Source organism: Gadus chalcogrammus, chromosome 12 (assembly GCF_026213295.1).
Source record: "Gadus chalcogrammus isolate NIFS_2021 chromosome 12, NIFS_Gcha_1.0, whole genome shotgun sequence".
In the NCBI taxonomy this organism is placed as follows: domain Eukaryota; kingdom Metazoa; phylum Chordata; class Actinopteri; order Gadiformes; family Gadidae; genus Gadus; species Gadus chalcogrammus.
In genome coordinates, this window is record NC_079423.1 from 28026560 (window position 1) to 28039059 (window position 12500).

Here is a 12500-nt window from a genome sequence, read left to right on the forward strand (position 1 = left end):
TCTTGTGACAAACTGCGGCAATAAGCCAGCATCCTCGGTGACTGGTATGAGACAGGATATATGTCACGCTGAAATTATCTTTGTAGTTTATGATGTATCCCTGATAACAGCCCCCGTCTCACAATCACACGACATCACGCGCCGAGTTGTGTACAGACACCACACAAATACACACGCACGGACGCACGTGCATAAAAAAAGACAAACATTTGCATCCACACCGATACACAAATGCAAAGTACACACACGTGCATGTGCATCTACACACAGGCAAGAACTAGGCAAATATCAACATTCTGACATTTTGATACACAAACACACACACAGAAAGACACGCACACACACACAATCACAAACACACACATACAAACACAAATACACTCGATGCGTCCATTTTTCCAAAACAAGCTTTTGGGCTTGCTGTAATGAAAGGGGAGCGGACTGCCTTCAGGTGATGCTGAGCTGATGTGTGTTGGCAGCCCCTGCCTTCACCGGAGACGCAAAACACAGAGAAACCCGCTGGGCTGTCCTGCGTCCCCCAGCCGTGGCGGACAGCAGGGGCGGAGTGACAGGAATTGGAGCAGAGCAGGGTCTCCGCAGCCAAGACCCCGGCTTTCCCGATGCCAAGAGCCAGGGCCCAGCAGCAAGCCTTCCTTCTGAGGAGAGGACAGGGGTGGCTCTTCACACTCCAGCAAGCCCAGATGAGCCACCGGCCCCACACTGGGTCTGCGTGTGTCTGTGTGTGTCTATGATAGTGTGTGTGTTCGTGATAGAAGTCTATGTGGCTGTGATAGCGTGAGTGTGTGTGTGTGTGTGTGTGTGTGTGTGTGTGTGTGTGTGTGTGTGTGTGTGTGTGTGTGTGTGTGTGTGTGTGTGTGTGTGTGTGTGTGCGCGCATGCGAGAGTGCACGCTCGTGCCAGTACGTGCACGTTGCAGCAAGTTGCTCCACATCTTCCCTCGACGTGTCCCTCACTGTTTCTCCGTGAGGTCCGTCCCTCCAGAACACCGCCCCCATGCGTGTGAAGCAACTAAGGGGTTTATGAGGTGATTTAAAAAGGGGGAGAAATGTTCCCCGGCCCCCCTCCCCAGCTCTGTGTGATCGACGCCGGGGTCTACACGGGCAAAGCATATGCAGCAATCTCGCCGCATAAATAGCGAGCCATATGGAAAGGCATTAGGAGCTGATCGTATTACTCACTGACTCTTTGGGGCGCCTCAAAGAGGTGGAACAGCCATGAATATTTCCTCAAGCTAATGGAGGTGCCCGCATTAATATTCATTAAGGGGCGCAGTGATTTACAATAGGGAACCAGGGTCCAGTGTAATACTGAACGGGGCTGGGGGTGGGGGGGGGGGCTGAAGTGTGTGTGTGTGTGTGTGTGTGTGTGGGGGGGGGGCGTTTCTATTTCAAACAGCACGCAGCGGCGGCAGGCGACAGCGGCGGCGGCGGCGGCGGCGGCGGTGGCAGCAGAGCATCCACTTCAGCACCATGGACGGTTCAAGCGTAGCACAGAGTCAACACGCATTAGTCCACACAGCAAACATTAACACAGTGTCACTTGTGTCACGCCTATGAATACCGCGGCGCAGAGGGTAGAAGGGGATTGGGCCGCGGCCGAGGCGTTCTGAATGTGGGGCACTATACCAAAGGAGAGAATTAGGATGGGGGGGGGGGGGGGGGGTAGGGGCTCATAAGGGATCACCCATTAATATTCATGCAGGGTTCCTGGGCTTCCCTACTGTACGATCAGGCCTGCTTTAATATTCATGAGCTCAGGACTGTGATCTGGGAGTGTGTGTGTGTGTGTGTGTGTGTGTGTGTGTATGGTGGGGGGGAGGGGCGAGGGGAGCCTGTGTCATTCCAAGGTGACAGAACAGAGAGGGAGGTTGGGGGGGGGGGGGATAGAGAGAGAGGGGGAGAGAGAGCTATTGTTTTCAGGTCCACTGACTGCTTAAATTGGTTCGTCATAAAAAAGGACGAGGGTCAAACACAGCAAACTGACAGCACTCACATAACATCCGACTAATAACAGTGAACCAGTATCATATGTTATGTACGGACACTTTGTACCGATGGTCAAAGCAGATACAAGAAAAGAGCGAGGGCAAGAGGAAAAAAAAGGAGAGAAACTGGAAAACGTGGGAGGGAGGGATTGAGAAGAAGAGACCGAAAGAGAAGAAGTGAGGGAGAGGACGAAGAAGAGAGAGAAAGAGTGGTGAGGAAAAGAGAGATGAAGAGAGGAAAGGAGTGATAAAGAGCCAGAGGAAGAAAGTAGAGGAAGAGGGAGAGAGAAAGAGAGAGCGAGAGAGAGAGAGAGAGAGAGAGAGAGAGAGAGAAGGAGAGAATGAGGGAGGAAGAGGGAAGAAGAGAGCAGGAGGAAGAGAGAGAGAGAGAGAGAGATGGGTTGGTGAGTGGTAGATTTAGCGGAGCTGCTAACACCAGCGCCGGGTCCACTCCATCAGGGCTACCTGGCAGCTCGGGTTTAGCCTGTGATTGGATGAGGTCGGCCCGGGGTTGATGGATGTCACACGCCAAGGAAAACTAGAAGCTGCAGCTCCGCGCGGACGGTGACCTCCCCTGCCAACCCCAACCCCCTTCCTCCACCACCGCAGTCCCCTGCCCCCCCCCTCCCCCCACTGTCAACGCTGTCTGAGCAACATCAAGGCCTGGGTAACGCCTGTGAGAAGCGCCGGAACCGGTGGGTATAGTGGGCGAGGGAAGAACAAGCGAGTGGTACAGACAGACAGCCTGGGGCGCCGCAGAGAGGGGGAGGAAGGTGTCCCCGCCGGCCCACAGCGCCAGCGGAGTGTGGGGAACACACTGTTACGGACGAGACGGAGACGGAGAGACGACTGAAGTCCCGAGCGGAAGTCCCTATGCGACAGCGCGGGGACCTTTGAACTCAAACAGTTCTCAAATCTGTGTGACGAGTTGGAGTCAACTTGTCACACAGATTTCGCGCGGGCTTTCAGAAGAATGGGCTTCTAAGTAAGTGAGCTAAATAATTTGAAGCAATTCTTTTTATTTTCTCCATTTCCTAATCGATCGAAACTTGATCTATTTGAATCATTTTATGTATTATTAAACTCTGGAAGAAAAGCTATCAGAAATAATGAATCAATATTATATCATTGAAGCATAAATAAAAATCGTTTTTTTCTGTTCAGAAAACGGTTCCATTTGGATCTGATGCAGTTTTTGGTCCACATTTATGTATTATTTTTGGTCTACTACTTCCTGATTTTCCAGAGGGGTAGTTTATTTTGGCTGTGCACACTAGCTCAATTGAGTGTGACGTTGGATTTGACAACATTTGACAATATCCGTTGCTTTTGCCACTTTGGAACCCAATGTGTTTTTTTTTTTTTTTTTTAAAACCTTTATTACTGCTGGAAACACAATTTTACCAAACGCGTAGGTGGAAGTATTCCTGCTAAAACGGGATGTTGACAAACCCTTTAACTAAACCGTCACCATAAATAGCGCTGCAAAAGAGCTGATGTGGCCCTAAGTGGAACTACAGATCCAGTCTCCTCCCACGGTGCACTGAACAGGACAGAAAAGGGAAAACTATATACTAGACAAGAAACCATATATATAAAGCAAAGAGAAAAACGAATGAGCATACAATATGTTATGGCCAGGAAAAGGTCAACATCATTTTCTTCTGTCTCATCGAGATTAACATATGAAACCATTGGACTATTAGGACATGTGAATTTCTAGTCGTACGATTGTTAAACCTATAGTAATAGCCTTATATGATACCTCATATTAACAACACAGGATAACAAGAAAACATCACCTGCAGAGTACAGATAGCTCCTCTTGAATGTTCCTAGCACCAATCAGATGCACTGTTGATTTTCTTTTTTACCACATCTAGTGTCTAAATCGCCCCCTTTTACGGAGAACGAGCTTAACTGAATCCACTGTGTCCTAATCTGGCCTGTATTATTTCGGGTAATGCATTTTTCCCGAGGAAAGGGGGCCTCATCAACCCAAAACGCGCCCTTAAACCACCCACGCACACAAGCACCCATGCGTTCACACCCGTGGCCTAGGTCCCCCCCGCCTGCCCCCCCCCATAATGGGTGCAGCCGAGCGCACGCTGCTTAATAACTGGCGATGATGGGGTGCTCAGTCCCGGTCGGAGCCCCACCCGAAGCGCCCAGCCCGGGATGTCAGCCCCACTCACGTCAATTACCGTTCAGCGCTCGCCTGGCCCACGCCACCCCGCTGACTGACAACTAGATAGCACTCCCGACCGCCGGGACCCCACTCAAGGTGGCTTTGGGGTTTTTGGGGGGGATTGTTGCGGTGTCGTACCCCCTCCCTTACCAACCCCCCTCCCGGACCCTGTCGCATATCACAATGTCAAAGCGCTCCTGGTACTGAGTCAAGTGGCGTCTCTCCTGAGCCCTGCTGTTATTGTGGAGATACACGCTGGGAGCGAGAGACAGGGTTGTTTAGTGAGAAGGGAGAGGGACTCCGAGGGAGAGAGAGAGTCAGAGAGAGAGAGGGAGGGATAGAGAGACAGCCGCAAAGTGGTATTCGTGGGCCTCTCACTATGAAGCCGTTGGAAGGAGAAGAAGTGCCAGTTTGAGACCACAAAAACAAACATGGAGTTTAAGAAGGAAAAAAAAAAGACACCACTGCCATATTCTACGAAAGTGACTTTAAGAGACAAGGATCAAAAGAGATAGAGAGCAAAGAGAGAACAGGTGAAAACGACAAAAACAAGGGAGGGGGGTGAATCTCTGGGGAAAACCCAGAAGAAACGGGTATTTCTCAGCCAATTCTCATTTCAAATAAAACACTGCATACTAACTGCATTCAGCGCAGTTTAATTTGCACTTGAAACAGCCTGAGATATCAACCCCCTGAAAAACAGTCCCTTCCATCACGATACGATCGGCGGCGTTTCATTTTCACTTATTAGTCTTTTTTACGGCGTAGGTTTCGGATTGAAATAAAATCCTGGTGCAGTGATCCCACGGAGGAAGAAAAAAATAAACGGATTCCTCAGGGCTTGTGAACAATGATGAGAAAGGCCGGGTCTTGATCCTATATTCTCTGCTGTTTTCCCGTTGCTGCGGCTCCTCAATAAGGCCTCCCAGCAGGGACACACACAGGTTGCGTGCTGCTCACATCTGGCCCTGCTCCGGCACAAGCCTTTCTATGATGGAGAGCAGGAGGGGTCCCCCTATCACTCCACACTAATACACGGACCCTGCTCCCTTTAAAATTGACTCTGACCCCTGGCACATTTGCAATGGACTGGAGATCTACACTGTATGGGATTTCTGATCCCTTTTCTGCGTTGCTCTCGGCTTTCTTATCAGACCGACCGGCCTCTACTCTGCCCCTGATATTAAAGTGTGCGCCGTCGCCAGGCTGCGCACGGATGCCGACAAACACAACTCACAGAGACACACAGAAACATGCGCACACACACACACACACACACACACACACACACACACACTCACATCCACACTTAGACGACACCTGAGCACAGAGACAGACAGACAGAGAGACCGAGACACACTTGAGTGTGCAACAAGCAGAGTTGCACTACCTATTTTATTGTTGCAGAAGTAGTGGTGGTAGTTGTTGTCGTATTAACAGTATAAGCAGAAGTAGTTGTAGTAGTAGTAGTAGTAGTATAAATAGCAGTAGTAGCAGTAGTAGTGGTATTAACAGTAATAGCAGTAGTAGTAGTATTAACAGTAATAGCAGTAGTAGTAGTAGTAGCAGTTGCGTGTGTCCATCTGTCAACACACACACACACACACCCACACAAACAGTCACAGACACACGCACACAAACAGACACACACACACACACACACAAACAAACAAACAAACTCATGCACATACTCAAATGTGAAGTAAACAAATATAAACTAAAGGACTTTCTGAAGCAAGTCATCTCCTAATAACTGCCTTATTGCTATTCAGTTTGCTCATCAGCAGAATAACCTAATCTTCTTTTGAGCTCAGCAACAGTAAAGCTTTCTCACTGGGTAAATTATACCGTCACATTCGTAGATTCACATACAGGGGTTTACGCCTGTATGTGAATCTACGAATGTGACGGTATAATTTTACGAGAGGGAGATATTAAAATACTCACACATGAATCCACACGTTGAGATTGTGATTTATTACACTGAGCTCACATGTGGCCACATGTGACAACTTTCCAAACCCATATAGATTCATTTGTTTCTGCTCGCTGGCACTGTTCAGAATGTGTTGTTCATTAAATTATTTTAAATGTCAAGTGTGTGTGTGCGTGTGTGTGTGTGTGTGAGTAGACTTGTTTTCAGTTGCAAAATGTGTGTACATTGCCTCTTTGTATGCATGCCATAACACACATTTACAATTTAGGTACATGCATATGCGAGTCTATGAGCATGAGAATATGCGTGTGTGTGTGTGTGTGTGTGTGTGTGTGTGTGTGTGTGTGTGTGTGTGTGTGTGTGTGTGTGTGTGTGTGTGTGTGTGTGTGTGTGTGTGTGTGTGTGTGTGTGTGTGTGAGTGTGTTTGTACGGTTTGTGTGTTTCTGTATGTGTATGAGTGCATTTAGGTGGGTGATAAATCACAGTGTGTGTGTGTGTGTGTGACTGGTATCAAACCTCAGCCTCCTGTTGGCTCCCCAGGCCATGGCTGCCCTACACAAGCCAGCACCCCCCCCCATCCCCCCCCATCCTCCCCCCATCCTCCCCCCAACCCCACCGCCTTCCACGTGCTCCGCTAATCAACGGGGGGAGAGTGCAAATGGATTAATGCAGTTAGAGATGGCTGATGGCACAGATTACTGTGTACGGCGGGCCTGGTATTAAATGCATGTGTTGCTCGGGGAAGGCTATTTGGAAAGCAAGCCACAGAGTGAATGTTCAGAGCTACTGAGGTGTGTGCCTCAGTTAAACTGCACTAAATGTTTCCAGGTACAGTTGACCGAGCAGCACACGTCTTTTCTTTCTCCGTGGGTAATTTGCATACATTTCTGTGCGAGTTCATTTAAACCGTGGTCCCTCAGATGTCCCGGTCTGTGTAAAAAGGCTCCTATGGGCCTTCTACCCCTTTGAGGCAGCGAGCCACATGGTTGTCAACGCTTCAATAAAGCACAGAGGTAGAGCTGTAAAGGTTTGAGGTGTGGATGTTGCTGGGAACTTCGTGACATCTTGGTGCACTGTCTGTGCAAACCAGCTCGATTAGCATGGGAGACGTACAACCACAGACAGCCCTGGATTATCGCAGGGCTACGCTTTCCCATTTAGCAGGGATTACTCCCTCCGAACGCTAACCCTGCCTGGGGAGAGAACAAGGTGAAAGTAGGAAGAAGGAGGAGAAGAAGGAGACAGAGATGAAGAAGAAGATGATGATGATAATGATGAGGGAGAAGAACAACAACAACAACGAGAATAACGACAAAGAAAACAGGATGAAAGACAGAAAACTGCCAATCTACCAATTATCTCACAAATCAACTCCCACGTCTCCCGAGACCAACGTTAAGGTCAAGGACTGGAGGCTCTAAGACAGGACGCTGGCGTAGACCTTGGAACTTCACACAGGAACCCGGAGGTTCCATTGAGACGGGAGGGGTAGACCGGGCAACCCGTGCTTCATGATCCGGGGGGTTGGGTCATTCGTCTGAATGTCGTTGCTATGGTTATAGTCAGGGTGGCTCGGAAAGATTTTGCGAGGAGAGACCTATATTCCCAGCAGAGGGGTGATCCCTGTATGGTGCCGAAGCGAAATAAATCACGTGTTTTTTTGTATTTATTTATAGACACATAAATGTAAAAATATACCTCGTATTTAAATATAAAAATGTTCACACGACGATTGTTGCGTGTTACATATCCCACATCGTGTAAACACAAAATGTACAGCGGATCGCGGCGGTTTTATACGAGACAATTCTTTATGTCACCTCCGCAAACAAACACATAACTCAAGCTGCCACGGAGGGGTAGCAGACTGTGAAAGAAGCTGAAATACATTAAGCGTAAGCACAACGCCACATCTCCCCGCCGCCGCCCCACAAAGCGGTGCCATTGTGTCCCCAACAAGAGGCAGGAAATGGGAATAGCGATGGGGTCCAAAGGCAGAGACAGGAAATGAGTTCTGTTTGTCCTCTCTGGCACTAGGTAGTTCATCAAATGTGCGCATGTAAGAGACATGCCGCGGATGCTGTACGTACACACACACAAAAACACACACGTACACATCCCCACACGGCTTAGCAAGAGCTGCCGACAGGCAGCATGCGCATAGCTACACCCGTACAGGCACAAAAGTGATGGTAATTATCGTTGGCCTCTCTCAGTACCAATCAGACATGTGTAGGGACTAAACACAAACAAACACACACACGCGCACACACACACACACACACACCCAAACACAAAGATAGGTGTATATATTTATATACTTGAATCTGTTTGTAGTTTCTTTATAGATACCTTAAAGGAAACTAGATAAGCAACACATATGACAACCTTGCATGTGTCATCCAAAAGGTGTTTGTTGGATTATTTTCCTCGTTCTGACTGGTTTGAATCAAACACACCCCGACTGGCATTATCTAAAGCGGCTATCAGAGTCCTCCTTCTGAAGGCCTTTCAACATAACCACACGGCCACTAACATTCTGTACAGTCATTTCCACAGCGGCTGCATGGCAAACCGAGAGAGAGAGAGAGAGAGAGAGAGAGAGAGAGGCAGAGAGAGAGAGGGAGAAGAGAGAGCGAGCGAGGAGGGATGAGGGAGAGCGAGCGAGAGGATGAGGGAGAGACAGTGTGTTTCCCTCTTTTCTCCAGCCTCTTTTCATCCTTGGTCTCCGAGGAACGGGAGTAGGGATGGGGCGGTGTGGGGGGGGGGGGGATGGTGTTTAGAGTGGGCCGCCAGTCAGTCTCCCTGGAGTTCCCATCCGGTAGGAATCTCATTATCAACAACCGTTGGCACATCAGAAACAAAAGGTACAAGGGTGTTTTGTGCGGTTGTGTGCCTACGAGTGTGTGTGTGTGTACGTGCTTGTGTGTGAGTCTGAGTATGTGTGTGTATGTGTGCGTGCGTGCGTGCGTGTGTGTGTGTGTGTGTGTGTGTGTGTCTGTGTTCCTGCCTGTGTGTGTGTGTGTTCACGCCTGTTTGCGTGCGTGTGTGCGTGTGTGTGTAAGAGCATAAGCGTGCTGGGGAGAGCGAGGAGGAGGATGTGGATAATAGAGAGGAGAAGAAAGGTGTGTGTGTGTGCACACCAGAGACGGGTGTTTTGTACAATCTTTAGTGATAACACGACTGCAAGGATCCATTTGAGTCCTAATGAACGCCGCTGTCTCCTCCTTCCGACGGCTCCCCACCAATGTGAGGCCCCACTGGCACACGGCCCTTTGTTTCCTCGCCGAGACCAACCCGTTTCAGTGCCGTGGACAGGGCGGGCTGGCCTCTGCTGTTTGTCTGGTTGTGGAGAAGTAGGTTCAACATTAAAGGCCGTCACTAAATACCGGGGGGGAAAGTGGACAGCGTTTCAACTCCTTGATGATGATGATGATGGTTGTGATGAGGATGATGATTATAATTGTTGGTAGAGTAGTAGTAGTAGTTGTAGTAGCAGTAAGAGAAATAGCAGAAGAAGTGGTAGGAGAAGTAGTAGTATTAATAACAGTAATAGCAATAGGAGTAGTAGTAGTAGTAGTAGGAGGAGGATTTAGAGCAATAGCAGTAGTAGTAGCATTATTAACAGTAATAGCAGTAGTAGTAGTAGTAGTATTAATAACAGTAGTAGTAGTAGTAGTATTATTAACAATAATAGCATAATGGTAGTAGTAGTTTTTCAAGTGGTAGTAGTAATATTAACAGTAATAGTAGTAGCAGTAGGAGTTGTAGTATTTAAAGTAATAGCAGTAGTAGTAGTATTATTAACACTAACAGCAGATGTAGTAGTGTCAGCAGTAGCATTAGCATCATTAATAAAATGAGTAACAGTATTGTTTTCATTGTCAACACTAGGACATGGTGTACGACCCACTGGCAGCGTTTCAGAAGGAGTTTTCTCAGTGCCACGTTGCTAAGTTTGCCTTCTGCTAAAGTGCTTTCAGAGCAAAAACAAGATATCTGCTCTAGCTCCAGGGGACTCCAGTCTCCTCTCCAAGCACTCTGAAGAGCGGGAAGGAAACAAGAACTTCCCCTGCTGGCATAAACACTTGCTTCCCATTTCTTCTCATTTTCAAGTAATGAATGTATGTCTTCAATAAGTGATATGGATAGATTTGACCGCTCAATGAACGGTTTAGACGCCGTCGGGGGGCCCAGTCGCTGTTCCCTAAAGCCCATGGTGGTGCAGTGTATCAGGCAGTGTCTCTCTGGCTCCCCTATATAAGGATTAGGGGGCATCCAGTCAACATAGTAAGCAGATTAGGCTGAGCAATGTGTGCTAGCAGGCAAGACATGGCAGTGAGCGGGAATCAGCTGTAATCCCGCTAAACGCACACTGCCCCTGCCACGAGTCACATGACGAGAGCATAGAGAGGTCGTCAAATGAACGAGGCGGGGTCGGTCGGAAGTATGCGGCAGGAGTACAGCAGATGCGTGTGATTGGTCATCGCCTGGCGGTCGTATTGACGAGCTCACGCCTCTTTTGAAAAGGAAAATGCGAAGCCTGTATGGAAAAGCCGTTTTCCCATTCTCGCCATGGACGGCGTTAATAAGCTCAACTTTAAAGAATAATAATTAGGGCCGACAGTCTGCTGTGTGCCGTTCTCAGCGCATGTTTTGCACCTTAGAGTCATTCTGTGTACCGGTTTAGCTAATCCGCGTCACTAAAGCACAAAGGGCTGCACGAATAATTTGTTGACAGCCATATAAATGCCTTCAGCCAAGTCTGAAAAAATCCATACAATAAGGAGCTTTCGAAGGGCATTGCGTCCAGGCCGCCATTGTGTGTGGGTTTTGATTTTGGGTTTCTTTTTTTCGAACCTGCTGCCTGGCTTATATTACACGCAGCATAGGTAATTTATCGGCAAATTACCCTGGCTAGTTTTCACATTAGACGAAGCGTCGTGACTTTAATGTGCACGAAAATATTACAACAGCGGCGTTTTGGGCCCCCCCAGGCTAGGTAAAATTGAGTGTTGCTGTAATTGGTAAATTTATTAAAATGACCTATACACCGATGCCATTACAACTGTCGTCCCCCTGCTTGCCTACATGCCGATCACATGCGGACACTTAGAAACCGCGCCGGAAAGCTACGGTAGAAGTCATTACTACATCTACAGCAATAACAACGGAAAGGTTAAAATGACTTGTAGGCTTAATGCATCAAGTAAACGCCTTTGAAGTTTCTGATAAGCCTCGGTGGTATGATCGCCATGACCTTTTTGTTGAGCCGACAGAAAGTGTGGCACAGCCACCCCTTCTCAAACTGTTAATAAAACGTAGGCCATCTCAATAACGCCCACCTCTCTCTGTGTCTTGACAGTGGATGCGAGCCACAGTTTGAAAGGTAAAGACAGCAGATTTTTTACCGTTTTCTTCCCCCATTCTCACCTGTATCCTAAACCTATTAAGTCGGTATCATGCCTGGAGCAGGCATGTGCAGCACCTGTGATATATAAATACATTTTTCACCCCTCTGAGGTACAGGCCTGCCACAGGGAGCGGGGGAGGGAGGGGGGAGGGAGGGCAGGATTCCGATGGAAGTCAGCTTATCAGTCCAACCTTATCTCCCACAGACAGTTTGTAAAGAGCAGTGTGGAGGGAGGGGGCGCGGGAGGAAGAGAGAGAGACAGAGAGAGAGAAAGAGAGGGTGGGGAGGAGAGGATGGGGGCGGGGCGGGGGGGGGACAGAGGAGAGGCGGGGACGGATCGGACTGGTGGCGGTGTCAGCAGCAAAGGCCTGCAAGGGCCGACCTGTCACAATGCACCACAGCTGGAAGACTCACCTTGGCAACGAGAGCCAAAGAGTCAAATCTCACTTCAAATTCCAACTTTTCTATCCCGCCCCGACCTCCAACTATATTGGTCTGAAAGTGTGCGATCAAATAAAGGAGAACAATATAACTTTGGTGTTGTTGTTTTTTTTATACTTCTTTTTCATATCCAAGGTCAGGACTAGGTGTTGGATATCCTATCAAGGGAAAGTACTACCCACATAGTCTGGGGAGATGAAGGGCCGACTCTTTCCACCACTATATAACTTCTGTCTGAGCCGCAGACCCACAGTGGAGTCATTTGTCTCTGGTTACACAGTAGCCGTGGAACAACAGCTCTGTAGGGCAGTGTCATGCAGTCCGTCCCGTGCACCCTTTATCTACAAAAGCCCCTTCAAGAGACATCGAGATGGGGAAAGGGAAAAGCGACGGCAAAAAAAAAGTCCAAATTATAAAAACAAATGATGCAGATCGCGAGTATGGCCCGGGATATTGCTGACTCATGACATTATGGCGCAGTCATGTTTGGGTCATTAAGCCTGGAAGGTGAGGGGAGG

General features: G+C 48.5%; 1 protein-coding gene across 1 annotated transcript in view; it reads right to left on the bottom strand.

Annotated features, from left to right (window-relative positions):
• The window catches only part of LOC130392799 (cytosolic carboxypeptidase 6-like), a 131368-nt gene extending 130353 nt beyond the window's left edge, over window positions 1–1015 (bottom strand). Inside the window, exons 1-2 of the mRNA XM_056603293.1 lie at window positions 924–1015; window positions 493–656 (exon numbers count right to left, since the gene is read on the bottom strand). Of these exons, the coding sequence (XP_056459268.1) occupies window positions 493–656; window positions 924–1015 (256 nt within the window). The remainder of the gene's footprint in view (window positions 1–492; window positions 657–923) is intronic.
• Between the last annotated feature and the right edge of the window lie 11485 nt (window positions 1016–12500).